The 27533-nt window shown below is 53.4% G+C and overlaps 11 protein-coding genes across 11 annotated transcripts; 6 read left to right on the top strand and 5 right to left on the bottom strand.

Annotated features, from left to right (window-relative positions):
* Positions 1 to 6: 6 nt before the first annotated feature.
* Positions 7 to 1727, bottom strand: POSPLADRAFT_1049226 (hypothetical protein; the record flags this gene model as incomplete). Its single annotated transcript, XM_024479691.1, has 8 exons — positions 7 to 99; positions 150 to 310; positions 357 to 502; positions 559 to 649; positions 713 to 818; positions 868 to 995; positions 1046 to 1298; positions 1581 to 1727. 8 exons carry the CDS (start codon positions 1725 to 1727, stop codon positions 7 to 9), a joined length of 1125 nt encoding a protein of 374 aa, XP_024335888.1.
* A 1301-nt stretch (positions 1728 to 3028) lies between these two features.
* On the bottom strand, positions 3029 to 3993 carry POSPLADRAFT_1101792 (hypothetical protein; the record flags this gene model as incomplete). Its single annotated transcript, XM_024483219.1, has 5 exons — positions 3029 to 3145; positions 3205 to 3264; positions 3297 to 3460; positions 3541 to 3813; positions 3882 to 3993. Coding segments are annotated over 5 exons (726 nt in total), but the record flags the coding sequence as incomplete, so codon positions are not given.
* Positions 3994 to 5304: 1311 nt separating this feature from the next.
* POSPLADRAFT_1173348 (hypothetical protein) lies at positions 5305 to 7776 on the top strand. The gene is made up of 7 exons (XM_024488228.1): positions 5305 to 5470; positions 5525 to 5985; positions 6038 to 6635; positions 6692 to 6751; positions 6800 to 6863; positions 6912 to 7276; positions 7335 to 7776. The coding sequence occupies exons 2-7, from the start codon at positions 5531 to 5533 to the stop codon at positions 7620 to 7622; spliced, it is 1830 nt and encodes a 609-aa protein (XP_024335886.1). The 5' UTR covers positions 5305 to 5470; positions 5525 to 5530; the 3' UTR covers positions 7623 to 7776.
* A 264-nt stretch (positions 7777 to 8040) lies between these two features.
* POSPLADRAFT_1071301 (hypothetical protein) lies at positions 8041 to 9335 on the top strand. The gene is made up of 4 exons (XM_024482436.1): positions 8041 to 8347; positions 8406 to 8499; positions 8555 to 8653; positions 8708 to 9335. The coding sequence occupies exons 1-4, from the start codon at positions 8165 to 8167 to the stop codon at positions 9247 to 9249; spliced, it is 918 nt and encodes a 305-aa protein (XP_024335885.1). The 5' UTR covers positions 8041 to 8164; the 3' UTR covers positions 9250 to 9335.
* Positions 9336 to 9867: 532 nt separating this feature from the next.
* On the top strand, positions 9868 to 12489 carry POSPLADRAFT_1049223 (hypothetical protein; the record flags this gene model as incomplete). Its single annotated transcript, XM_024479690.1, has 12 exons — positions 9868 to 9960; positions 10025 to 10113; positions 10173 to 10284; positions 10341 to 10474; positions 10528 to 10561; positions 10618 to 10881; positions 10933 to 11041; positions 11087 to 11127; positions 11175 to 11590; positions 11649 to 11789; positions 11842 to 12050; positions 12104 to 12489. 12 exons carry the CDS (start codon positions 9868 to 9870, stop codon positions 12487 to 12489), a joined length of 2028 nt encoding a protein of 675 aa, XP_024335884.1.
* A 1395-nt stretch (positions 12490 to 13884) lies between these two features.
* POSPLADRAFT_1060175 (hypothetical protein) lies at positions 13885 to 14976 on the top strand (the record flags this gene model as incomplete). Its single annotated transcript, XM_024481237.1, has 1 exon — positions 13885 to 14976. The coding sequence occupies one exon, from the start codon at positions 13885 to 13887 to the stop codon at positions 14974 to 14976; it is 1092 nt and encodes a 363-aa protein (XP_024335883.1).
* Positions 14977 to 15287: 311 nt separating this feature from the next.
* Positions 15288 to 16240, top strand: POSPLADRAFT_1060174 (hypothetical protein; the record flags this gene model as incomplete). The annotated part of the gene is made up of 4 exons (XM_024481236.1): positions 15288 to 15404; positions 15567 to 15590; positions 15651 to 15815; positions 15866 to 16240. The coding sequence occupies 4 exons, from the start codon at positions 15288 to 15290 to the stop codon at positions 16238 to 16240; spliced, it is 681 nt and encodes a 226-aa protein (XP_024335882.1).
* A 57-nt stretch (positions 16241 to 16297) lies between these two features.
* On the bottom strand, positions 16298 to 18120 carry POSPLADRAFT_1151487 (hypothetical protein; the record flags this gene model as incomplete). Its single annotated transcript, XM_024486540.1, has 6 exons — positions 16298 to 16616; positions 16682 to 16796; positions 16856 to 17528; positions 17595 to 17886; positions 17937 to 18024; positions 18075 to 18120. The coding sequence occupies 6 exons, from the start codon at positions 18118 to 18120 to the stop codon at positions 16298 to 16300; spliced, it is 1533 nt and encodes a 510-aa protein (XP_024335881.1).
* A 1148-nt stretch (positions 18121 to 19268) lies between these two features.
* Positions 19269 to 20524, bottom strand: POSPLADRAFT_1184782 (hypothetical protein). Its single transcript, XM_024489100.1, has 8 exons — positions 20311 to 20524; positions 20133 to 20252; positions 20040 to 20077; positions 19914 to 19987; positions 19789 to 19862; positions 19689 to 19733; positions 19539 to 19633; positions 19269 to 19488 (listed from the first exon to the last, which is right to left on the bottom strand). Exons 1-8 carry the CDS (start codon positions 20516 to 20518, stop codon positions 19372 to 19374), a joined length of 771 nt encoding a protein of 256 aa, XP_024335880.1. The 5' UTR covers positions 20519 to 20524; the 3' UTR covers positions 19269 to 19371.
* Positions 20525 to 21766: 1242 nt separating this feature from the next.
* On the top strand, positions 21767 to 23428 carry POSPLADRAFT_1060171 (hypothetical protein; the record flags this gene model as incomplete). The annotated part of the gene is made up of 2 exons (XM_024481235.1): positions 21767 to 21982; positions 22037 to 23428. The coding sequence occupies 2 exons, from the start codon at positions 21767 to 21769 to the stop codon at positions 23426 to 23428; spliced, it is 1608 nt and encodes a 535-aa protein (XP_024335879.1).
* A 456-nt stretch (positions 23429 to 23884) lies between these two features.
* Positions 23885 to 27475, bottom strand: POSPLADRAFT_1152258 (hypothetical protein; the record flags this gene model as incomplete). Its single annotated transcript, XM_024486640.1, is given in 12 exon segments — positions 23885 to 24061; positions 24106 to 24500; positions 24551 to 24872; positions 24892 to 25089; positions 25200 to 25203; positions 25396 to 25412; positions 25594 to 25823; positions 25934 to 26175; positions 26237 to 26381; positions 26429 to 26548; positions 26605 to 26766; positions 26881 to 27475. The coding sequence occupies 12 exon segments, from the start codon at positions 27473 to 27475 to the stop codon at positions 23885 to 23887; spliced, it is 2607 nt and encodes an 868-aa protein (XP_024335878.1).
* Positions 27476 to 27533: the final 58 nt, after the last annotated feature.

Raw genomic sequence — 27533 nt, 5'->3', positions numbered from 1 at the left:
CTACCTTCATCGTTCTCCCACCTTCTTGACTCCTGCAATGACACGCTCGTTACGTCTCCAGAACTCAACGAGGACCTCGGCTAATCGCGTTGGGTCATCCTGGTATTTCATCCGTCAACTATCTAAATTCAGCGAGGCATTTTGCGTACCTCCTGCAACATGTGGCCTACGCCAGGAATTACGACCAGTTGGAACTTCCCCTGCATCTGACCAATCATCAGCTCCTTGTCAAGCCGCTCGGTGCCCGCGAGTACGAGCAGCCTTGCTGTACGAGCTGACAGGAACTTGCTGGACAAGCCAGTAAACCAACCTATTCATAGGTCAGATTAACGTCGCGGAAATGAGCAGTGACATACTAGTCCAGTATGGCGCAGTAAGTCTCAACGGTGCCTGCCACACATGCGCTGGGGTGCCTACTGGAGCATCGTCTGGGGCGGGCTTGATTATCGCAGGGACGGACACGCGTGCGGAGTGTGGATTACGGATTGCATTCGTCTTCACACTGTTTGGGGCCGTGACAGGCATTAAAAAGGACGCTGTTGAGATAATACTACTCACTGCCACTCGATCGCTGCTTCCTGGCTGTCAAATCCTTCTGGACGTACATCAAGCAGATTGTTCATCATAGGAAGAGCCTCAAGAGTGAATTCTGTAGTCCGTCCAACGTACACGTCTAGTCCAATGATATTTGAGTGTTTCGAAGTTCACTAACCTTCAACGATGTCGAGAACTGCGACACCAGTAATCTTGTACTTCTGCTCTTGAAGAAGTGTGCATGCACGGACAATGACTGAGCCGCCGAGACTATGTCCAGCTAGCTGTTCCAGGTCACGGCCCGCTGAGAAACTGTACCGGATATATGCTTACCAGCAAAGTCGGCGCCGTGGTGGGGTCTGGAAAGATTGCCTCGATCGTGTTGACGAAATCTGCAGTCAACGTCTCGATGGCGAAGTCCTCTTCAGCCGATCCGGACTGGTTCGTGCGCACTGTCCTCCCTATAGCCATCATCAGCCCGCCGTCTGGGCTCGCATCTTGATATACTCACCATGTCCCCGACAGTCCAGCGCGAGGACACCGCACTCTCCACGACTCATGTCGGTCACCTCCTTCGCGACGCATGCGAACGTGAGTGCCGACTGGCCCGCACCGTGGTGGCACACCATGACCGTGCCATCTGCGAAGCGCGGCGGGGTATAGTACGCACGGACGTCCAGCCCAGAGGCGGGCACGGCAACCTGGGTAGCCTGCTCGAAGAAGGACGCAGCAGAGATGGGCGCAAAATCCACGTTTGGAGTACGCTTGCGGGCGGACCGCGGGGCGCGTGAGGGCCTTCGAGAAGGTTAATATGGTTCAGACTCGGAGGGGAGGGGGAAATACAAGACTAGTGAAAGGATTTAAGCTCTCCAGGTCTCTTGGTGAAGAGATCATGCTGCATTCGTGGTAAATGCGCCATTGGACATGCTCTCCCAATGAGCTTGCCCATTAGAAGATGCCCAACGGGAAAATAGTCTTGCACCCAAGAGGTGCGCCAACAAGTCACTATGATCCCATGCCCCCTCTGCGCAGACTTAAGATTAAACTTGCATTGGTGCAGGCCCTATGCCGGAGGGCAGAGATCCTAGAGAATCGGCTGCTTCTGCCTCTTCGTCGTCATCATCTGGCTCTGGCGGTAACATAGGTAGCTTCGAGATGCGAGCTTGTAATGCCGAGCGATAAAGGTCAGACATAGTTCCACAGAGGACCGCTTAAGATGGTGGTTAGATGAAAGCAAGATGTCTCAGCCACAATTGTCCGCCACCACCAACATCTGCTCGTCCCGTACTTGAACTGAACCATTGTTCCGGATCTGCAGAGGGTGCATGAAGGCCACAGAACAGGGTCATGGTCGGCTTCCAGCCCCGGTGGCTCAGATATGGACGCAACGCAAAAAAATAACCACTCGTCATTCCTCATGATAACCAGATACACAGAAAATAAGCTTGGATCTATGGTACGTTACTGTAAATGATATAACATCGATGCGCAGGACTTGCAGAACAGTCAAACCAAATGAGGATTCGAGGACCTTTCGAGACGGATGCAGGAGGGTTGCGCCGAGTCACAGTTCATGAAGGATGTGCGTGACAGTCAGTAGAAATGTATGCAGGCTGGACTGAGGAATGGCGTAGAGAGAATCGGCCGGGTAGATGAGGATTGCGGTTGGGGGCATCGACGGCTCGTATGACGTAAGTATCGTACATCGATGAGCAGATATACCGGGGATATGTCGAGTGACGCTTAAAAAGCCGGAGCACTTCGAGAAAACCGTCATGGGGTTCATGCATCGGTCAGCCAGCGTCGGAGGCCGTCGGCGATACTGTAACTTTGCACTCTCGATGTAGGTCTCCGTGGGAGACCTGGACAGAGAGGCTGCGAACTCGTATGAGTATGGGTGTAGGGGAAGGATACTGGGAATCGAGGAAGTTCATCGGCAGTTATTGGCGGGAGCAAGACTCCTGCTATGCGTGCGGTGTCGGCTGTTGGACAGGCATCTCTCGCGCTTGTCCATTGATGTCCTGGGTGCTGATGATGAGAACTCATCAATGCCAATGAAGAGGCTAGGTAAACACACCTTGCGCTGCTTTTTCAGCGGCCGGGGTCGCACACCTGCATTGCCTGCCTTCGCGCCAGCCACCATCGGCGTTGCATTCCCGTTCCCATTAGCACTATGTCCGTTGGCGCCATATGTCATGCCCATTGGCACTGCTGTGCCATTCACGCCCTGCACTGCATCACTGGAGTGCTCTCGCTCCCGTTTGACGCCCCGCTTCGGTGCGGCCGGATCGATGATCGCCTGTGAGGGTGTCGGCGTACTTCGTCCGGGCGTGAACGCAACAGTCGCCGCTGGCGTAGGCATACTGACGCTCGCGCTCGGAGTGGGCATTGACTGCGGCGTGCCGATCCCGACGGGTGTCCGCCCGCGCGGCTGACTAGGGTTGACATTCTGCGGCGGTATTGTGGTCGCTGCAGGGCGCATGGGTACTACACCAGGCTTGGGTGTACCAGTGCGCGTCGAGGCTGGCGTCGACATCGTAGGATGGGCGGGTATGCCCGGTGCCAGTGGTATGGTTTGTCCTTGCGCCTTTGCAAGCTTCTTGAGTTCTTTCTGAAGTCGTTATACGCATGAAGACGAGCTGGAATCGTAGAGGGGGCGAATAGACTCACCCGCTTCTTGCGGTCTTCACGAGCTTGCGGAGACTCTGCCACAAGCGCGTTGATGTTCCACTGAACACAGCGTCAGCTCGGAGCCAGTACACATGCGTGAAGTGCAGCCATACGCCTTTCAAACCCTCTAGGCTGACAGAGAAGGCCTCGCGCTGTGTCCGCAGGTCGAATGGCGTTATGGCAATCTTCTGCTTGGGCGGTATTTGCATCATCATCGTCAGATAGTCAACGTCGTCTTTCTTCATGGAGTGTTTTCCTGGTACAGCGGACAGTAGAAGAGTAACGATCAATAATTGAGCGATGGGGCATGATACCTGTGCGTCAGAAATCACGCACCTGGGATGCCCTTAATGAGACTCCTGTATGTGTTCTTCCACTTCTTCTCTCCCTTTCCCACCTCCTCCTCCCCATCCGCACCCGCTCCTGGCGTGGCTCCTGGGGGTGGTGACGCCTCCTTCTCCTTGCCCTTGCCCTTGTCCGCCACATTGGGGATCGAAGGCTGGCCGACAGGCGGGGCGTACGGTCGGACGTACTTGTTGTACGCAGGGAGAAGCTGAAAGCGCGATATGAGGTCCTGCGTGCTGGCGAGGAGGGGGCGCTGAGGTGGGCCTGGAGGCAAACATGACACGATAGACAAGGTTAGTTTCGCAGGCACATGGAGAACGTTTGGCAGAGACCTGGTGGCAGGAGGTACATGGGCGGAAGCTCTGGAGTCGAAGAGGGCCCTGCGAGTGCATTTGTGGGTTGTAGTGTGAATTTTGGTGGCTGCTGGTCGTCGTCGACGTCCATGTCGGGGATGGCGACAAGAGGCAAGACGGCGGTGGCGCCTCTCGCGCCCCGGTCACGGTTGGCCGCGTTAGATAATTCAAAGTCCGAAATTAGCACAGGTCTTTCGGAGTTTATAGGCAAGGAACTATTAGGCATAGATATCACTTGTACTGCCTCTTATTGATATCATCCTATTTGTCTCCAACCGACTGCAAGTGTTTCTACTCTTGCTCTTCCCGCCTTCCTCGATTCTGTAAGGCTAAACCTCTGCTCTCGAGTTTTCCGTGGCCCGGACATCCTCCGTGAGTTAATAGTGTTCGGTGGCGGTTATCTTATCAAATAACGGAACGACGGGCCAGGCTGACGAGTCAATTGATTAGTGCCGCGGCGGGGAAGCCACGCTGTACTAGTACTAGTACTTTGCCGCATGTTATCCACAACTCTCCCCACTCTCTTTCAGTCATGGAGGACGACTCTGTTTTCCAGTCGACTGACCCTATAGGATCCTCTACTGTCTCTGTTTACACCTCTGTCTCGCGAGCCAGGCTACCAACCGACGAGAACGCTGGGCGCGCCATGTCTCACGCCCATTCCATCATAGACTCCCGTCAAACTGGTGGCGATGAGGCGACACCTCTGTTGAACGGAGGACAGAAGCGGGTGAAGAAGAAATGGTATCGTGCAAGGCCACTTTGGTAAGTGCAGCACGCATGACTCTACTTCCAGGTGTCCCCGGGCTCGTGTGACTAGGCAATTCAGCTCTGGATACACTACTGTCTGGGCGCTGCGCCCTGAGGGAGTGGATGAAACGCATACAAGGACACACCATCGCTATGCGACCCAGTATTCCTGAGCTGACCAACGGATCCATTCGGCTGCCGACGCGGCGATGGTACTCAATATCATCACGCGCCGAAAGGCAATGAACAAGTCGTTGGGTTTATTTCAAGTGTCGCGGACACATTATAGAACCGTGTGTGATGACACGCCACACACTGTCAAGAGAGACATGATATGCTCCGACAGAATGAGGTGCGAGGTGCTATACCAGTTCTTCAGCTGAGGATAAACCGCAGTTGAAGGGGTTGTCCCACTGTACCTATGCCGTGTACGTGTACGTCCATGTGTTGCGCCGAAGCCATGCGGTCCTTTCGCCAAGTCTGCTGTGGACGGCGATAACTGAATGACTGTTAAGACAAGTTCGTATATATCCAAAGTGTGGATACGTCTGACAACTCGCATAATCTACATCGGGAGTGTCAGCTGCAGGCGTGCCTTTCGGACGTAGCTCATAATTGCACATGACGCATCTACATGGCAGGCAAACTTCAGTCTGCCATATACACATGATGATATATCTCACTGTTCTGTCGTCTGCACATTTTACGGTCCTCACTGATGGACAGAGCATGTCATCCTGCTATCATTTGGAGCCTAATACTGACGCTTTCAATCCGCTTTCAGGCTGGTGCCTTTCTCCGTGACTGCCTCAATTGTCGTAAGTACGCGCACTCACATTTGTCTCTCTTTGGTATTTACTTTCAACCTATAGCGTGGAATGACTCTCGGTCCTCGAGTCGAGATCTTTACCCAACTATCATGCAATGCTATTTATGGTCATGATGTGTACGACCATACATCGGCCAATATCACTTTCCTTGGTTCAGACACATTCCATGCCCCTCTTCACATCGACCCTACAGGGTCATATTTGCATAGACCGTACCTAGACACATCTAGATCATCAGACGAGCTCCCACTCACTTTCACTGCCCAAGATATGCCCGACGATGACGATGGCGATGACGACGGCGAACCTGACCCGCGCATCATACCGTCCAAGCGGTGCTTACAGGATCCTGCCGTACAGTCGGGTGCAGCACGATTGCAGACAATCATGACCTTCACAATGGGCGTGCTTTCTGCGTTAACCACCGGCTGGTGGGGCCATTTCGGTGAACTGCACGGTCGCACTCGGGTCCTCGCTGCGGCTACAATGGGTCTTTTCTTGACGTTTGTACACTTTTGAGCTTGTGTTGATACTGGCTGACGGACGATATTGCAGGGATTTGACCTTTATCCTCGTCTCTACACCACACAGCATTTGGGCATCGCACGGACATAAACTGCTGATCATATCGCCCATGGTCGAAGGGCTGCTGGGCGGCTGGCAGACGCTGCAGGCGGCAATAAACGCCTACGTCTCGGACTGCACTTCGGACGGATCGCGCGCGCAGATTTTCTCACGCTTTACCGGGGTATCGTTCTTTGGCCTGTCAATTGGTCCAGCGATTGGCGCGTTCCTCATTAGACATCCTATCTTCTCGTCTCCCGCGCACTCAAGCGCCCACGGGCCCGCACAGACGGTCACATCGGTGTTCTACGTGAGCGCGGCCTGCTCACTGGTCAACGTACTTCTCGCACTGTTCGTCTTCCCCGAGCCGCCGAAGAAGAAGGCTAAGCCGGGCCAGGAGGTACAGACAGTCTCTGATGCGGAAGGCTCGACGCCGACATCGGGAGGCAAGCATGGCTTCATGGCAGGATTCTTGGGTCCTTTTGCATTGCTAGCACCACGCAAGGTCCAACTGCCCGGTGGCGGTACCCGACGGGACTATAGACTCACATTGATGGCGCTTGCATTGCTGGTCTATGCCCTCTCGACTGTAAGCAGGTCTTGGCACTGATGCTGGTGCTTCCCGACCTCACTATTTGTTTGCAGGGTATCTTCCAGCTCAAGTATCTGTATGCAGAGCACATGTATGGCTGGGGTGCCGAGCAGGTGCGCCCGGCTATGATTGTTTAGACACCTTGCTGATACACCTCTCAGCTGAGCTACTACATCTCGGCCATGGGTGCTGCACGAACGTTGTATCTGCTTGTTCTGATGCCTAGTCAGTGATCACGATACTGCTGGACGGCATGTTCTGACGGCGTTTCAGTTATCATTTTGACTTTCAAGCCGAAGCCTCCGCCGGGCACCGCTACCGCGGTGGCCGCCATACCGGGCAAGAAGCCACCCCAGACGCCAGCACAGATCGCTGCTGAGATGCGCTTCGATTTCAACCTGCTTCGCGCCTCACTTACGGTGGACCTGCTTTCGCATATTCTCGTTGCGCTGTCGGCGCCAGACTCCAGCGCGGCTATGTTTACCATCTTCACCTCGCTGAGCAGCTTTGGTGCGGGCGTGGATCCGGCACTGCAGAGCCTCGCGCTGTGCATCATGCAGATGAATGGCGAGGACAACCGCGGAAAGCTCTTCGGCATGTTCGCGATGCTCCGCACAACTGGGCAGATGATTATTGGGGTACGCGCCGCTAATAGTATGCCACTTGGTGAACGAGACTAATCTGCTGCCCTTCCAGCCGCTGCTTTTCGGTGTTGTATACAGCGCAACCGTCGCGCAGTTTCCGAAGGCCATCTTCGTCGCCGCGGGCAGCTTTGCGTTCGTCGCATTCGCACTCCTGTGCATGGTTCGGCCGGACGTGGGCACCAAAACACGCCGCAAGCTCTCAAGGCGACGCGATGACAGCGAGATCGAACGCGGGCGGTCGCGTGTCAGCAAGGATATCAACAAGTCGAGCGTGAACGTCGCTGTTGTACCCGTAGCAAGCGGCTCTGGCTCCAGTTCTGGCTCTGGCTCGCGGGCCTAGATTTGATTGTGTAAAGTATCGGAGCTGGTTTCGTCGATGATGATTCTCACATGCTATCCCCTTTTACTGCTAATCCTACTATTGTATGTATATATAGAATATCTACGTACGGTCTGCATTCAATCACATTACTGTCCTTTATATTACCTGTCTTAACATGGAGAAGTGGCCGGGTTGCCTCATGAAGTTCCCCGTGTGATACAGAAACATGTCCGCGTGAATTTCAATGTCAGTATGTACGGTACTCACGCCCTATGTACTGGCTCCTTTGATCCACGCCTTCTATATCCGGGGACGTGACCAACTGTGGAGAGCAGCCAACGTCGTTCAACCACGTTTGAACACGTTCTGGCACCCATTTACCATGACAGTCCACGTCAGTCCACGCCGTGCTACGGTGCATTGTACATTGCTGCACACGAACAAAAAAGCCAACCAAGTCTCTGCTCCGTTGATCCAGAACCAGACTCCGACTTCTCTCTGGACGAGGTTGTGGCCCCAAGCCGCTCGTTGCTACACGACTCCTCCACTCTACTCAGCACATGTCTAAAGTCGCGCTCGACCGAATCTCGTCACTGACGTTCTACAAGAACGCGCTTACCCGTTCGCGCCGCGGGCAGCCTATCTCGCAGCTCGTATGCGTTGGGAAACCATGCAACCTGTACCAGCCGGAGGCCGTGCGGTGCACCAACGCCGGTGGGTCAGGCACGGACGTGGACTGGAAGGTGCGTTTGCGGCTGCGGCAACGGTTGTCACGATCCTCTCATCGCATTTACGGGATAGTGTGAGGCCGACCTGCCGGAGGCGCTGCGATTTGGTCAGGTCGAGGTGTCCTGCGAGGGGTGGAACAAGCCTGGAGATCCGTATGTCCTGAAGGGTGCGTCTTGGTACTGGTCGTGCCGTCGCGATGGGGCTGACTGGGCTCTTCCAAGGCTCATGCTCCCTCGAATACAGCCTCGTGCGGGTCCCGGACGCCCTGCGTCGGCCTGACGAGCCCCGGTTCCCGTCACGGATATCCAATTGGTTCGAAGGCAAGTATATATCTCCTCTTCTGTGTGGACGTAATGTGACCGGAGGACGCGCAGCTGCCTACAAGAACCCGTCCGCCATATTCTTCTACATGATTTGGACAGCCTGCCTCCTCTTCATCTTGTACAGCTTCCTCAAGTCATGCTGGGGGAGCCGCGCCGGCTCAAGCACCTCGGGAGGGACAAGACCTCGCCCATCTGGTGGCGGCCCTCGCTCTGGCTGGTTCTCCGGCTCAACAAACCGTCCGGGCCACAACAACGATCCCCCACCACCATACACGAAATATCCGGCCTCATCCGCCACGAATGCGCAGGCCGGCTGGCGACCGGGCTTCTGGACAGGAGCTGCTCTAGGCTGGCTCGGGAACCATGTAGCGAATCGCGCCCAGCGGGAGCCTGCACGAGCGTATCCGGCGGCGTATGACTGGGAGCACGATCGGATGTTCCGCTCGTCTCCAGCAGCTGGCGGCATATCGTCTATGTGGGGATCAACGAGACGTTCTGCGTTTACGTCCAGTTCGGACGACCGAGGAGAGGGGTCGTCGAACCTAGGAGCGACGAGGCGAAGTACTGGCCTCGGAGGCTCGAATGTAAGATGAGATAGTGTACCTCCGTTGTGTGCACCTTTCAACTGTACAGCCTCTATCTGACTGGCATTCCAATCGGAGTGTTGGATCACAGTGATACACACACTGGCAGACTGCGAGCACTTTGGATGCATTTCAGTCGCAAGGAACATCTACATGCATGTGTCGAGTGGTGTAATAATTATGTCGATTCCTATCCTGATTGCGACATGCTTGCCGGTGTCTCTTAGCAAGCAGGCATTGCAGACGCTTAATCCATGTAATGAGACTTAGATGTAAGGCCCCCGCTCAACGTCATAAATATGCCGCTATATACTGCTATGCCAGTATGTTCAATTATTCGCTACAGAGACCGCTGTTGCAAGATGAAGAATTACTTCGTTGCTCCTGCAAGCCTGATAGTAATCATGGTGGCAGGCCGAGATTCAGATCGAGGAGCATTAGTCACATGCCTTGACTCGAGTATGTAAGTCGATCGGTTCCTCCTTCCCGCTTCCACACCCGCCTCGCCGCAATTCATCTCGGGCCATGCAGCACAGTCCGCGCAGCAGTCAACTGGATATTATTATATAAAAATGAGCATTTCGGACTGCGTGAGGTACATTATCTTCTCTGCGTCTTCCATCGTGAATGTCTGCTCAAGGCCCGGTGATTGTCAGACAGCTCCGGCGACACGCGCGTCATAGTGCGGACAAGTTAGATGGCGGGCACCAGGAGTTTACGGTGTGTGCGGCGGAATTGTCACTGTTATTTCGCGTGCTAAACATGTTGTGCATGTCGTACACAGTTCCGAGTGGCTTTCTTCGGCCTGCTCATAGGATGTCTCTTATGCTTCACGAATCTCTATTTCGGCCTGCAGACAGGATGGATTAGCATGTCAGTATCGCTTTGACCTGTGGAGTATGCGTGAGAAGCTAACATCTTGCTGTATCAAGGATGTCATTACAATCAGCCTTGATTGGCTATCTACTGTCCAAATTCTTCCCCACACCGATGTCTCCTCAAGAGAATGTGGTTCTCCAAACAATCGCTGTAGCCACAGGGACTGTGAGTTTTAATCCACCTGGCACACTCGTGAATGACGCAGACAAACATCTCGATAGATGCCGCTAGCAGCGGGTTTCGTTGGTATTCTGCCTGCACTTGGGCTCCTCGACGAGGAACGAGATGGCGTACCACCGTTACATCTGTCATGGTTGGGCGCGGTAGGGTGGTCTTGTGCCGTTGCATTTTTTGGGTATGCTTATTCCTCCAAACATAATATCACCACATTAAAGTGAGACCCTGCAGAGTCTTCCTGTCTCCCCCCATTCGTAAACAGGTGGTAAGCATCTCTATCGATCGCGTACAGCCAGATAATCATCGTCCACATCTTTAAAGATCATTCAAGAGCAGTTGGCGTTCCCCTCAGGAACAGCTACCGCCCAGCTTATTTCTGTCCTACATCGAATACCGCCACCCGACACCGTCGTGCGCCAGCGGCACGGATATCGTGAACTCGAGACTGAGGAACCCCAGAGTATACCCACAGCTGAATTAGTAGCGGAGCACGTCGGTGCTGTCGACGTCGAGGAGCCCGAGGTTGTCGTGCAAGAAGGATGGGGCGCACTGATCTGGAGTTTTGGCGCATCAGGCGCGATGACAGTGAGGTTTTACTCAACACGAAACCTAAGCAAATTCCTGAAGCTTGTGCAGCTTGCAGCATATTTCTTCCCGGTCGTGTTCTCCATTCCCTTGTTCGGCAACTATCTAGCCAGCGAGTGGCTATGGACCTTCACTCCCAGTCTCTCGTATATAGGACAGGGTAGGTTGAGCGACTGTTTGCTGGCTTTTTTCTGACTCAGAGTAGGAATCATCATGGGCTTCCCAACTACCCTGAGCATGAATCTCGTATGTCGCTTGTTTGACTTGCCGCGTATATACTAACCTCAATCCAGGGGATGCTCGTCGGTTGGGCTATACTCTCCCCGGTTGCTAAACACGCCGGCTGGGCCCCCGGCCCCGTCGGCGACATGACCACTGGCGCACGCGGCTGGATCCTCTGGGTCTCGCTCGCGATCATGTGCTCAGACAGCCTTGTGTCGCTGGTTCCCGTCGTCGCGGAGATAGCACATAAGAAGCTCTGGCGCGGCGCGATCAAGCTCGGCGACATCGACGCGGAGCCCACGGAGCAAGAGGAGAAGGAGGTAGAGACGGCCGACCGGCTCGTGCCGACGCGCTGGGTCATTTGGGGCCTCGCAGGCAGCATCGTCGGTGGTACACTGCTCGTGTGGCTCGTGTTTGGCAACGAGGGCATCAAGCCGTGGGCGACGCTCATTGGCTTTGTGATGGGCGGGCTGCTCAGCGTACTCGGGTTTGCGATTGATTCTGTCCTTTGCGGCCGGTACCGTGCTGATTGTCCGTGATTGCAGGGTGCGGGCGCTGGGAGAAACGGACTTGAACCCAGTCAGCGGACTGGGTAAGATCAGCCAGCTCTTCTTCGCGTGGATTCAGCCCGGGAATATCGTCGCGAACATCATCGCCGGCGGCGTTGCCGAGGCCGGTGCCCAGCAGTACGCCCGACTCTTTGTTTCAAGTGTCCTTGCTGAGCATATTATTCATCAGAGCGGGCGATCTGATGCAGGACCTGAAGACGGGGCACCTCATCCACGCGTCGCCTCGAGCGCAGTTCTTCGGGCAGCTCATTGGCTCGTGTCTCTCGATAATTGTGACGACAACCGCATACACGCTATACAACCGCGCCTACGAGATACCAGGGCCGTCTTTCCCGGCACCTACTGCTTACGTCTGGCTAGGGCTCGCCCGCCTGCTTCGTGCGTATTCCCTGCCTACCTGACAAATCGCGTCCTCAGCTCGTGGTGTACAGGTGATGGAGAACTGCCGAACAAGAGCGGCGAGTTCATGCTCGCATTCGCTGTACTCTTCGGCGCTGTCGCTGCGTTCAAGGCATACGCACAGCGGCGCGGCCTGCGGCACGTGAAATGGATCCCGTCAGGTGTCGCGTTCGCGATCGGCTTCCTGAACACGCCGTCGTTCTCACTCGCGCGGCTCATTGGTGGCATCGTCGAGCACGTATATTACACGCGCGTGGGGCGCGAGCGCGGCGGGATCCGTCTGATCATTATTGCTAGTGGGTTTGTGCTGGGCGAGGGCGTTGTGAGCATCGTTGCGCTCGTGCTCCGGACATGGGGTATCGGCGTCGCGAGTTGCTGGGGATGCGGGCACGATATGTGTGGTGGCTGCCCGGCGTGACGAATCGGTGAGCCCCGATTCTTGTTCAGCACGGATGATCGAGTGACGTTAAATTTGTGCTCGCCTTGTGTAATGCTACTGGCGATTTCCCTCGAACATTTCACCACATAATCAGTGATAGATGTTACTGTAGAGCTTTTTTTGTGGATTATGTATCACCCGAATTATCCTTCGGATCCCCACTGTGTCGACTCCGCAAGACTAGGCCATGCAATATGGGCCATCGGAAAAAGATACTCACCCCTATAAGCAGTTGTTTCATTAGCAATATGTTGTGGATGAAGTGGATCTTAGATCACGATAGCTTCACCGAGCGTGTCGCATGCCATCAAGGGCGTTGGTCGTAATCGCCTGAGTGTTCTCTGTGAGTGGCAAAGATTCATGATACTTACTTCCGAGATTAATGAGATTAATCACTACTATGGTGAACTCGGAATCACCATCGACATCTGTCTGACGAGCGATAAGGTGTCAGATTTCTCTTACATAATGATGTAAAGAGTAATACATGGTGTATCCGCCACGGGATTGAAGATGGAGAGTCACGGTGTCGAACAGCCAGAATTAGTGCTGCTACAGAGGCCGCCTTGGGTCGCCCAACGCAATGGAGAAGGGCGACGTTAAAAAGCAAGGGAAATCATCGGGCACCCCGGGCATGTGCGGGCCCCATGAGAAGTCCAGAACGCCCGCCTACCTCTCGAACAATTGAGTCCAAGTGATATTTTTATCAGGCCACGTAAAGAGTAGTCGTGTTCGCATACCGACTCCGATGAGAGTCTGTGCTGCAGATATCAGATTACGATTAGCATGCACATACTTTGAACACGACGATAGTGCGCGCACCGGGTGACTAATGTGGCCCATACAGCAGGTACAGGCTTAATGAGGGTAGAGCCTGAGTAGTACAATTCCAATCAGGTCCAAGACAGTCTCTGACCCTGTGCCACCTACGTTGAATCTAACCATTGTGATCTCTGATCGCACCACACATGTACTACTCATTGTCCTTTCCACTATTCTATCTTTTTGCCTTCCAAACTCCCGGTAAGGCCAGAAGTACCCAAGGATAGATTTCCGTGACTGGTATGCTGACGGAGCGACAAAACCAATCCAGTGGTGACTTCCATAATCTCTGGAGTCGTGGAGACGCGCGTTATGATACAGTGTCTGCAGTCATCGCCGAACCGTTAAGCCACACCTCAGGTACGCTTGGCTCGCTCGGGACTACGCTTTCCATTACCGGACCTTCGTGAGTGACCTAGGTCCAGTCAGAACCATTATCCCGGTTTCAACCGCGTACACCCCTTTGCATACACGCAAAATAGGGGTGAATCCCAACTTTCAGCACCCACAATCAGGTCCCTTTCCGCATTGAGTCCAGAGGCCTCTGTATCTATGACAGAATCTTTCACGGGTCGGCCACAATCATTCCAGCCACCACTCCCATTCGAACTATTAGAGACAATAGTCGAAGACGCTTGGCTGACCTGCACCGGTTCGGCTGACCGCTGGGAACTCTTCGACGCCTTGCATCGCGTCGACCCGACTTGGGCGGAACTCGCAGACGTCGTCGCATCTCGTATCGTATTGCTGGAGTGCTCTTTCGACATCGCGCGCTATAATGCCCTCACGATCGCTGACGGTTCTATGTGGGAACATGGGTTCGCATCGCGCTCTTGCCTCCAAGCCGCGAGCCGTTCTCACCTGCGATACGCCTTGGTGCCAGAGTTCTCCATCTTTGGCGACTGCAACTCGTGGTCCGAACACTTCCAGCGGCTCCGCGTCTTCGTCCCACACTGTTATTCCGCAGAGCTCATCTTCAAGAAGGATACAAGTGACCTCCACAAAGAGGACGGAAAATGGGAGGCGATGTTCACCTTCCTGGCAACTCTCCCAGAACTCCGCCACCTTCACCTCCGGCCCGAGGTAGAAAGCGATGCATTCCTGCCGCGGACACACATTCCTCAAGTGACGCACCTACGCCTCTCCACGCTCAAGGCGTGCCGTTGTGAGGGATGGGAGAGAGAGCGCTGTCTCTTCCGTAACATCCTCATGCGCATGCCCGCAGTACGACATATCCGCCTCGAGGGGCCGACGTTTCTCAGACGCTTTACCCCGTGTCGCACGCCACTAGAGTCGCTCACGCTCGATGCACCACCCATGCAAGCCATAGCGCGCCGTGAACCATACAGCTCGGTAATGGAGTACAACATTACGGCTGCCTTGAACAGAGGCCTGATGCGCCGTGACAAGAAGGATTGGGGAAAGTCACCGCGGTGCATCATAGTCAATACGGGTGTGCAACTGCCGTTAGGATGGGAGCATGCCCAGGCAGCGTGTGTTGCCCATGGGGTTACCCTAGAGAGGAGATGCGTATGGATGAAGCCTGTGAAACGCGAGACGGTAGTTGAACTTGACGAATCCCAGGAAAAGCACAGATCGCGGATGAAGCCCGAACCACATATGGAGCCTGGGCTGCAGACTTGAGTTTTTGGCAACCAGCGATGTATTACATGATCTACGAGTGATATATGGTCCTTTTACCACCCGAAACGTTGCGTCAGAATAAAGCAAGGGAGGCATGCATAAGAAACCAGACTTTGAAACAATAACTTCCTGTGTTGGCATCACAGCTTGAACACTCGATCACGTGCATTATGCTTATCGCGTTATGGGCGCCCGTTGGTCCGTGTCTTCCGCGCTGAAGGTGTCCGCCGCGGAATGGATCTGTATTGTTTTCACGATATAGTTGACCCTTTCGGACGGCTAGTCATATTGAGAATAACCCTCCCTCAGCAATGTCCGAACCACCGTACTCTGCCTTCTTCTATGGCACACTGTTGCACCCTGCTATCCTTCGACGCGTTATCGGACACGACGGGCAGCATCTGCAGATCTGTCCTGCTCTGTTGTTGGTAAGCCATTTGGCTTATAAGGACGAACTATTACATATATCGTGTATGTACAATATGGCATATGATAGCTGGCGCGATTTCTATTGAATGGAGTCCAGATTGGGACCCTCACGCGCTTTGTTGGTCCGCAAACGCTTGAGAATCGCTGACGGATTTTCACAGGAACATACCAGGCATCAGGTCAAGGTGATGACACGATCACCGATGATATTAGACCCGATGCATTAAAACACTACAACTCTTCAGTGCGCGGACTATCCGGCGGTGCTTCCCTGGCACAAAAACCAAGAACTACTTTCCAGCGCAGGGGCGTCTGTCGAGCTACCCCCAGAATCGCGCACTGTGCGTGGTACCCTGGTCACAGGCCTGAGCACAGCGGACATCGCGCTCCTGGACATCTTCGAAGGCAACGTACGTTCGCGGTCATTCGAGCTGTACGACATGCCTGTATTGACTTTCAGGAGTACACCCGCGAACGGGTCAGCGTACATCCCCTCGGGCCCTTCACTGACCTCTCCGCCTCTGTGCCCGATTCCGATATCGCCCCTGCTGCGCCGGCGCCTCCGTCGCTCGATACGCTCGCCCCGCCACTTCCCGCACACACGTACATCTGGGGTGCACCTCTCGATCAACTGTCCCCTGAGGTGTGGGACTACGCTGACTTCGTGCGCAAGAATGCATGGAAGTGGGTCGGCGACGCGGCGAGGAACAACGCGGACTATCTAGAGGTGGATCGCCGAAGGGCCATGAATGGTGATACCCTGCGGCAGGAGATCATAGATGTAGGTGGCGATGATACAAACGCCAAGGCTGTGGTGGAGGTTGTGGAAACGTAGTATGATCATGGGGAAGGCATGAACGCAATATAAGAGACCCTGATGTACAACGTCTAACTAGTCCTCTAGCAGAAAATCTTTCAGCGTGTTTCTCTGGTCCTGCTCGTTCATGCGAGATGTTTGAAACATCTCCCTGTCCGTCATGAAAGATAGCACCCACACTGGTGCAGGTGCAACCGAAGACCGCGATATTTCTGGGTATAGTGCTGGCGGAGGCCGGCTGCTCTTGCTTGTGAGTGTTGTATGACATGCATAGCACAGATGCGGCGCAAGTGGTGCGGGAACCTGTGCGGACGATTGTTCCCCGGCGTCAGGAACGTCACGCGTGCGTATCGAGATCCGTGATTTCCACTCCTGTATGCCATGCTGCACGGGGCTAAGGGGTCATAGTACGAGTCAATCACAGCTCCCCTCTTCGCGAGTATGCCAGATGAGACGCACCGTGCACAAAGCAAACATAATCCAGATACCTCCCCCTTTGGTGCTACCTTCGCACACGTCCGCACAATCGTCGACACAGTTGACGGATAATCTCTCTCCAAGCCAGTGATGAAGTCTACGGAAGCATGGACAGCAATCAGCGATGGTCTCTGTCTATAAAACAGTCATATTCACCATGCGTCAGCGTCCCAATGTCCTGCCGCGCACCTACCCACGGCGGCCGTACGGCGGCTACTACGCGCAAGCCCGTCCACCACGTCCATAATGTGCATTCTTTCCGCCCGACATCGCGTAAGGGGCGGATCACGCGTACATATCGCCTCCGCGTCGTTATGCTCGAGACATCTTCCGCAGGATCAGGGACCGATGGCACCCACTCCTCCTGCATCTCTTCCTTCAAATTGAATCCGCGGCCTTGGGAGACGCCCGAGATGAGCGACATCGCAAGGCTTGTGAGTGACGTCCCGAGCACGAGATGGGACGATTGAGTCTGCAAGGCAGTATGTAATAGAAGCAGGCGGATCAGATTTTGGATTGTACTATGCACGGCAGTCGCGGTGGGGAGTGATGCGAGATATGCTTGCAGTTTCTCGAGTGGAGTCGATGATGAGGAAGGATTAAATATCAGATGAAGTTCTGTATGCCGTCCATAAGGATATGAAAGTAAAAGAGTCAGAGGGGACGTGCCTTCTGTTGTAAGGTCGAAATCTAGATCAGACAAGGCTGGTCGTCCGGCCACTCTCTGCCACCAGGCTGGATCGAATGCATCTTGTATCCGAAGGGAGATGAGGTCTACGCCGTCGTGTTGTGCTATGAGAGTCTCAACGTCCGGTGAGCTATCTTGCATCTACTTCAGCAATGTCAACACATTCGCCTAAACACGGCTGCAACATACGAGGCCGGAGTGACTTACCCCGGGGAAGGCACCAGCTATCTCGACGTAACACACAGACACTCTTTTCCAGATCTTCTCATGGCGTGGGTGCTGCTTTCCGCCGTCTGATGGCATAGTCGATTGATCCATAGACACATAACATCGATGAACCAGATCCAGCAAGACCGTCGAGCCTAGCCCGCCGGAAAACCCCACGAGCAGATTACCTGCGGGTTTTAGTGCTGTTCGTCTGGGTCCTTGAGGTCTTTCGTTCACAGAGGGCTCTAGAGACCGGCGGAACTTATGCGTGATGAGAGGGAAGAAACATTCCCTAGCAGGCGTAAGCTTGTGGTAGATAGAAGGGATAGAGATGCGGCGTACTTGCAGTATACAGCATATCGTATGACTACATTTCCGGTCGATAATTTGCATCTGACACACTGCCGTGTCTTGTCGTACTTCTTCCGTCCTGATATCCCGCTCGCTTAGCCTCGAACGGTAGTACAAAAAGGAACTCACTGGGCATCAGAGCATCAGACTCAACTGTAGGGTTTCCACAGGACATACTAGTTCTCGTTTGAGTCACTTCAAAGATTTTTTGAGGATGTTATAACGCGCAAAATGGAACCTGCTACAGAAATGAAAGGAAAGAGGCAAGTCTCGGTCGTTTGATGGGAAATCATCACAAATCTCAGATCGATCGGCTGTTGCCGACTCAAAACTCGTCATGGCTTCCGGCTCAGCGGCCGAGGGCAGAACAGAATCCAATGTTCACGAACCAGCGATAGTTGGGAAGAATCCGGCAGCAGAAAAATTGAAGCCATGTAAATAATCCCTTATGTGATTCACCCTAGATGATGTGTCACGGTGTCAACAGACAAGGACGCGAATAGTACACCGAGCGCGTGTAGACGCCAAATCCAACACTGGCAAGCTTGAGGTCTGTATGAGAGTTTCAGGTCTCTTTTAAAAGGGAATAATAATCAACTTTTCTTGATTGCAGCTATCTTGGAATATGTTTGGAGTGACGTATGCGTACGAGGCTCAGAGGTTTCCAGTATATCACTCCCTGAGACGCCCTTCCACTTGAATATCGAATGCTGGAAGGGATTGTACAATGACAGACACACGCGACAATTTCCACTGATCTGAAGTACGTGCCACACGAATTGAGGCGGTCCAATCATACTTACAGCTCTTCTGAGGCACCAGAGTTTGGCAAACTCAACCAGGGAGTACGTATGTATCATGAAGCCGAAGTATCCATGTATCGCACCCCCGCTAAGCGATCCTCAGCCAAACGATGTGTCTCACATCAATGTTATACTCATTGGCCAGTGGCTATTATGTCTATCGTCGTCACTGACTGAACACGTCTTGGCATCGCCTCCGAAGTCCATGCACACTGCACTGGAGGTGTGAGTGACCCGACGAATGCGGAATACTGTCTGTATTTACCTGCTGTGTGTATTTACGTGTACTTACTGGTTGTCTGCTGAACACCACTGTCGATGAACGCCTTGATCGGGTGCCCATTCACCTCTACCGGGATATTTCGCCTGAAGAGGGATGCAGCGCCTGATATACGGAGTCTGTCCTTCCTTGTGTGCATCACGTCATGTCTGCGCTGACCCTCTAGTTCCGATTGAACAATATGCAGCGCATTCGAGTACGTATGGACACACAATTTTTGTGAAAATGGCTATTTTTTATGCACTTGTTAATTTGATCTGTTCATCTTACCTCCTAAGCCGTACAGTAAGTCTGAGCTATCCAAGGGTCGTGGCTGTTAGGCGAACAACATACATGGCAAATATCAAGCGGAGGCAGTTGCGGAGTTGCCTACTAGCGCATTTGGGTTAAATGCCTTCGTTGTACCCGACTGAACTGCCCATTGAATCCCACCCAAGACGTGAGCCAAGAACAGCTCGTTCTGATAGCTAGAGTCAGCCCCCGATATTTTTCTTGTAGCGTTACACTCACATGCCACGTCTCAATGGCATGCCCAAGGCTGGTGTAGAAGCTGCGGCCTGCTATGCCACCTGGCTGAACACCTGCGCCACGCTCCTGGAACCATGCTGCGCATACCGGTTATCGTAGAGTTCACAATTAAGTCAGTCAGAGTAGACTTACCGGTGGGGTGAGGATTTCCGTGGTCGTATTTACGGACGCCATCGTCTAAGACACAACGCAGTCAGAGATAAAATAAAGTGAAGACGTCCAGGCAACAAACCGGTGTATGTCGATTCATCAACAGATAAGACTACCGTTGCGCCCACGTCGCGCGGGTCTGACATGAAATTATATCTGCGGGCAGCCGTCAGATTATCTGCAAGCAAGAACCGCATGCTAGCGTACACTTCATCGTGAAGCTCCCATCTCTTAGGCAGTATGCTCGTGCTTGGATGCGACGGACCGATGACATCATATACCTTCGATTTATCAGCGATTTCGAGCCTACCGCTGGAATGAAGGTCTACACACCGCCGCGCAAATGTCGGGATGATAGTCAAAAAGTGCGCCTGTCCCAAACTGAGAATAAGAGGTGCTTGTCATCGGTTGAGCACACCCGCTGACCTATTTCCTTCTTGAAGAATTCATCATTGTATAGACACGCAGATGCGCAATGCACGCCGATAAAATTCCCTCCAGAGTCCAGGTATCTCTGCAAACCTCCTTTCCCAGCCTCATCCAGAACTATGTGATATTCAATAATCGCCTCCTTGATATTCAGAAGTACATCAGATAAACGTACTTTCGCCTGAATTGTTCAAAAACAATACGGCATCATACTGCTTGAGGTAATCTTCGGTGAACAAGGACTGATCTTCCGTGACATCATATTGTACGTTGATCGAAGAGGCCCTTGACTTCAGAGCGTCAATAGAGGCTGGAATCGAATCATGACGATAACCCTGAGTTGCAGAATATATGAGGATGCGCGCAGTGGCTTGCTGAGACATAACGATGGGATACGGGGGTGGGCCTTGAGAAAGCGAGGCCATGACCTCTTATATGGATGATAGATGCTCTCCTGATGGTGGGATAAACGTTAGAACCTCGGGGAAGCTAAGGCCACGAGATAGCTGCAGAAAGGCGGACCGGACGCCCCCATACGACGCGGTCACGTGGTCGTGGTGTAGCCCCGCTCGCCGATTCCAAATAACCATTTAGCAAACACATCGAGTAGTATGTGTGAATGTATGATGCAACACGTGTTAGAACAGCAGTCTATTAATTTTATGGACAAGACTCTCTTACTGTTCGTGTTATCGCCCACAGTCACTTATAGGGATACGGTGTCCGCGATAGCCACGTGCCTATGTCGTCTATCTGCAAAACACAACCCATTGGTCTGTTTGTTCTGATATAATTTGATATAATTACTGCGTTCAGTAGTCTGCTTATGGAACCTACCTGTAATTCAATAGCTGAATTGAGTCAGATTACTTTCTTGCAGCCAGAATGCACAGTAGTACACTGCATGATGACTAGGCATGACTCATACTAGTATATTCACTGAATAATATTGCACTGCAGACAAAATGAGGCGAAGAGCCAAGGCGCGTGGTCAGCCACAGAAGTGCCGACTGAGCGAGCCACCCGACGCTAATGCGCCCATTACAGCAAGGAACCAAGAGAAACAAAGAAACAAACATGATGAGCACGTAACAGACATGTATATACACAAACTACGAGATCGAGTCCGAAGTGCATGCGGCGCAGCGCGTCAGTTTCTTTGTGGTGATTCGTGAAGGCGCAACACCTGGCGGCGAGCCATCCACGTCAGCCACAAGGGCAGCCACAGGTGCCACATTTTGATTCATCGGATCAACCGCGGCGTCACCAACAGCCACATGAATTTCGAGCACAAACGGGCGTCAATGATTTGATGCAGTGGCAAGGTGTTACGTAAGGTTCTCACTGGTGTGGCTTAGCCACACTACATATCAATTGGAATGTATGGCCAACTCTCGCTGACTTGAAGACTCTCTCCCCCACTTGAGTTTTGGTAGGAACTTGCTACAACACCCTCCGGCCACATCAACTTGCGCTCGCCAAAAGTCAGCGACCCTCTGCGTGCGTTCCTCTAGAGAATATACTAACTTATCTCGTCTCTGACCGCATTCAGGCGCAACATCACAATAGCTTACCATAAGATGCACCAAGCTTTACAGATCGTAGAGATCAGGCAAATGATCGTTGAATCAATGGCCAACGATCCAGAGCTGGAACGCAATCCAGCACTCTATGCCCTTGCGACAACGTGTACGGACTTCAGAGATTCTGCACTTGACCTCTTATGGCGCAAACAGAAGGGCCTAGGCAATTTGATCAAATGCATGCCCGCAGATCTGTGGCAGTTGCACAAGTGCTACGTGTGGAATAATGCATCCCCCTATCATCGTGCTGAGTATGACAGATTGGTGAGTAAAGCATTTACGTGGGGTCTGATGCGATTGTACTCAATGCGTTGAAAGTCATTCAAGCGAGAGCTAAATTCAAGCGACTGGTACCGCTGGGATTTTTATGCTTCCCGAGTACGCGAATTTCGTCCCACCACGAGAGCGGATGCCAGGTCCGGCGGGTCGCACATGGAAATGTCAAAGGCAACCTACTGGACCCTCATGGAGCATCGACCACATCCAGGTATCCTCCCTAATGTCATCGAACTTGATTGGCATTGGGCTTATTCACGTGTCAAATACCGCTTCGGTCGTGTTCTTATCGCTCCGAGCCTGAAGTCTCTGTCCTTGGCGTTCCGCAACCCCGAAACGGTCGAAGATGCGAAGGCATTGGTCGCAGCCTTGCCTCAATCCTGCCCCAGCCTACACACACTCAAACTTCAGTTCTCGGACGTGGCTGTATTTGATGAGCTTTCTGATATAATCTCAGGCGTGAGATCCTTACGAGAATTCGATTTAGAAACCAATAGGTCGCTTCCAGCAGAGCTCTTTCGCCAGCTATCCTCACTTCCTGAACTTACTTCTCTGGTCTTGATGGTCTGGACTCCGGACCATCTCGCATTTCGGCCTCAAACATGTACAGATGCCTCTCAGCTCCCATGTTTTGATTCTCTGCGAAGTCTTATTGTCAACTCAGACGATCTTTCTACTCCCACCACAGTTATCGCGGCGGGCCAGCTCCCAGATTTGCAGGATCTCTCTGTCGCTTCAGACACAGGTGACGTCATGGCACTGTTTCAAGTGATCCACGCCCACTGCAATCCCATGTCTCTGCAAAAACTCCGCATTTTCAGGCCTGAATATGGATTGAAGCACCAGACCCGGACAGAGCCGGCATCAACGTTACGCCAGCTCCGTCGGTTCCCAAATTTGCAGGACATTCACATCCAGGTGCCACGAGGCATACAGCCCAGCGATCACGATTTGGAAGACCTAGCAGCGGAGCTGGGGCAGATTGTAAACCTTTACCTCGCGGAGACATTGGCCATGTCTCCACGCTCCGAGGACGAGTATGGGAATGGTGTCTCGCTGCGCGCTTTAACGACTTTGGTGGAACGCTGTCCGCGCCTCGAACGACTAACCCTGGACATCGACGCTTCTACCATTGATGCACAAGCTACACAGAGGTCTGGAAAACACATTACAAATTCAAACCTCAAGTCTATAAGATTGGGCACCGCGTCGCGTCCAGGAGATCCTGGCCGTGTTCTTGCATTCCTCTGTGATTTGGCCCCGAAGCTTCAGAATATCGGCTTTGATTATTCAGGTTCAAGCCCGGAGGATCGGGAGGCTTGGCAAAAGGTCGTGTGGAGACTGCACTGTAAACGGGTCCGCGCGGGCAAGGAGCGCGAATACTGTTATTCTCTGCCACGCGACACAAGCTCTGATACTGAGACTGATACTTGAACGAAGTTCGTGCCTACAACACAAGTATATGGAAGGAGTCAATGAAGGAATCAATTTCTGACACGCACGTTCTGGTTGGCTCGAGATCTTGACCGATGAAGCTTGTCTCCTTGAAGAACATAGCCCGAGGGACTCTTGTCTACTGGGTTATTATTAGTATCATTGCGGCATGGAGTGGCAGCTGCCTTCTGACTATCACAAGGCCTCTTGAACGAAAATTGTTGACTTCGCGGTATCATGTTAAAATGCGAGATCTGTATCATGACGATGCTGGGGTCAAAATGCATTTGTCTGAAACGCATTTGTAGCGGTCGCACGAGAGAACTCTTATTATTAGGCATGTGACAACTACTGTAAGCGTCGAGCACACACGTCGAAGGAGCTAGAGAAGGATATCATTCTGCAAAAAAAACAGGACGTGTGCTAATGCAGGAGAAAATAGAGCGATATGCAAGATCACATAATAACACAGTCACCTTTCTTCTTCATGCGCTGCGGGTCGTCCCTAGTAGTTGCGGTCACCGGAGTACGAGGCTGCTGCGCCCGTTCGCGTTCCAGCCGCTCCTGCTCTCTTCGCGCGTAGATCTCGCGAGCACGAGCATCTTCCTCTTCCTGAAGCTGCCGCGCGAGCTCCTCGCTGCGTGTGTGAACGGAACTAATAAGCTATGCGTATCAACAAGCCAAGGGGTATCGGCGTACTCTGCGCTCTCTTCCAACGACAAGGCACGCGCCTGCGCTTCCAGCGCCTTGAGCGCGGTCTCCGCCGTGTGCCCGGCGTAGTCGCCGCCGGCGGGGCTCGAGCGCACGAAGTCTGAGTCGACGAACGACGAACTGCTGCCCTCGACGTCCTCGAGCCGCTCCCATACTACGGACGGCTCGTGGAGAAACACCTGGTCCGTGACGAGCGTGTATAGCCCGCCGTCCTCACCAGGCGGCTTGTAGAGCACCGAGAGGTGCGAGTTGCGGAAGAGCGCGACCAGCGTGCCCGGCTGCAGCGTGGACGCGAGCGTGAACAGCCCATTGTAGGTCAGCTGGGACTGCGTGCGGTCGATGAAGTCGCGGATGATGATGGCTGGATGGCAATCAATGTCACAGCCTCACAGGAGATATCGACTCACGCACCATCTTGTACTTTCTCGCGCTCCTCGGGCGACAGGTTCTCGTACACGCTTGCGACACCTGCCTCCGGGGACGCTGCAAGTACCTCCTCGGCCACAAGCTGTCCCTTCGTCAGGTAGTCTGCCTCGACCAGCAGGTTCACGGAGGTGTCGTAGTCCTCCGTCTTCGCGAGGACCTGGTATTCGTGGCTATCCGGGTCGGCCAGCCAGCCGTGCACGAGCCTGATCCCGGCTTGTTCAAAGAGCTTCAGCTCCCCTCCCTCCCCGGCGGGGCGGAACGACGAGACCCCGGTGAAGAGCGGATTCAAGTCCATGCCCTCTGCGGCCTAGTCCATGATCACGTACACCCGGCAGAGGAATGCAGATCGACGTACTGCGGGTGACCGGCATGATTGACAGCGCGGCGGAGGTGTCGACATGCGGACTCGAGGTGAGCAGGTATTCTCCCACCAGACGTGAGAGAAAGTCGTAGGACACGGTCGTGCGCTCCGGGGGCAGGATCTCGATGTCGCCGCGCAGGATGAGAATGTTGCCTATGAGATGCTGTATTCGACCATGCGCTTTACAAAAGCATGATTAATGCCTACATATTGCGATAAACGAACACGGCCTGCCGAGGAATAAATGCCACGCCTAACCTGCATCGCACTGACCGCACTGACCCATTATAGTTCTGGGTGATGATCTTCAGTGTTCTGGGCGCCGACTCGACATCATCAGGTTTGAATATTATATCTTTGAGATACCATAATTCCTCCAGAGATTCCCGCAGCGAGGTGTCTGCGTTTCCAGACATGGGTGAGTGTGAGAGGACACAGTGCTAGACGCCCATAAGTCACAGCCACCTACTTCCCGTTATGGCAGGTCTAGTACTTGATAACATATCATGATTCCATGATTAAAGTCTAAACAGTGCTATGGATACATCTTGACCGTGGTGCAACAAAGATACAAAGCAGAAAGCCAGAAAAACATGCAACGCGACACGAAAGCGAACAGCGTCCATGGAAACACGGTCTTGCGAGCGAGCAACTTGAATTAGAAAACCTCTATCTCCGAGCTCCCCGACTTGGACTGGACGGCCTCTCGGTCCAGAATCTTGTCAGCATCTTGCCATAGAAGATCTCTTGCGACCAGGTCCATCTCGCGCCTTGTGAGGATCCTCTTCAGTCGCTCCACCATTTCCTCCTTGGATCCGTCTGTGAGAATGCTCGCGTTGAAGACAGCGTGCTCAGCGAGGTTACGGCGTAATGCAGAGACGGACAGCTCCTCGCACGCTGCGGGGTCAGTAATCATGGGCGGCTGGGGATGAAGCATGTATTGGCGCTGAAGGTCTGCCCGCGTGTCCGTCATGAGTACCGACTGCAGAGGGGGGCGAGCGACTTACTTTCTAGATATTCCTCACACTCGCGAGGGACCTCAACTTGTATCCGCTCCCTATCCATCCTGCTTCGAAGAGCGACTGCCAGTCGCCGGAAGCCAGGCATACGCATACTTGTGTCAAACAGAGAGACGAAGCGCAGTTTCGGCAGCGTGATCAAAGCGGGAATAGCATCGTCGTCGACGCGCGGATTCAGTGCAATATCGAGCTCGGTGAGGCTACGCTTCAGCGCTACCAGGTGGAATATGCTATGAGATGCAAATACTGTCAATTGTGTTTAGGACGGCAAGCGAGAAAAGGTGAGGCTACCCCTCATTGCCAATGCCAGTATTGCTAATCCAGAGGCGGGAGAGGCGAGGGAGGTGGTGAATGTTTGTGAGATCGTAGTCTTGCAGCGTTGCGCCGCTCAGGCTGAGCTCACTAAGGAAGAGGAAGCTGTTTGGCTTCTCGAACACTACGGGATCTCAGTGTGTGTCCCCAGACGCGGATATGGCTATTCACCGTGTAAAAGCTCTTGGGCTCCTAGATTCAGTCCCTCTTCATCCATGAGCGATGCCGTCAGATCAAGACAGTCGATCTCGGACATGCGCAACATGTTTAATATCCGAGCATTGAGATGTCCTACAGAGAACTCGATGTGGCAGTGACATCTTGTCGTTGACAGATTCCGCACGCACCATCGATAGCTAGGATATCTGCAACTCGCTGGTGGTTCAGGACCTCAAGCGCATATAGCCGCTCCTTCAGTCTGATCCCGGGTAAGAGGACGTCGAGGCGTGCTACCAGTGTGTTGATTCCGCGCGGAGTCTCGGTGCCGATTGGTGGTCCATACAGCTCATCTATAAGTCAGTGGTTAGGCGCATATATAGATATAAATATTAGGCAAGCCTACCTAAAAGGCCAAAAGAGGGGTGCGCTCTGTTAACGTGACCCTCGGGGATGAAAGTACACACCTTCCAGTATACATATCCTCCTTTCCAGCTCGTACTTCGTCAGCGGACCATCTATCTCGGGTACTCCTCGGGCCCCATGGCTGGCTGGCGAAAACAGAGCGTCGGCGCTGCCTTTGAAGTAACGAAGCCGTTCCGCCTTCGCGCTCAATTCGAACGAGCTATCGTTCACACTCTGGAGCGAGCGCTCACGTTTGGGAGGGGCAAGGAGGCCGCTGAAAGTGTCACAGGAGCGAGAGCGCTTGCGCTTTGCCCTCACCTTCACGGGACCGGCAGGGGAAGCTACAGATTGAGGGACGGGTACGGGGGTACTGTGGCCATATGCAGGTGCAGATAGAGAGCTGTCTACAGATGAGTTGTGGTCGAGATCATGGGATTGATGAGGCTGAAGACGGAATAAGAGCCGGTAGAGGTCTTTCTCGTCCACAGACTGGTCGAGTCGTTCGGCGAAGGATATATCATGTCCCTCCGGAGAACGGCTGTACGGAGGCGGAGCGTCGCGTAACTGATGTCGGAGAGACTCCAGAAAGGCGACTGCGGTAATTGCAGGACAGTAGAATGGATTCTGGTCGTCGACGATTGGTTGTGTGTATAGCATAATTTAAAGCGGACAGAGGAAAAGGGTAACAGCAGAGCTAGGAAAGCGATAACAGAAC

The sequence above is a fragment of the Postia placenta genome, assembly GCF_002117355.1.
Source record: "Postia placenta MAD-698-R-SB12 unplaced genomic scaffold POSPLAscaffold_13, whole genome shotgun sequence".
Classification (NCBI taxonomy): Eukaryota; Fungi; Basidiomycota; class Agaricomycetes; order Polyporales; family Adustoporiaceae; genus Rhodonia; species Rhodonia placenta.
The sequence above is the reverse complement of the archived record's forward strand: the minus strand, read 5'-3'. Positions and strand labels throughout refer to the sequence as shown.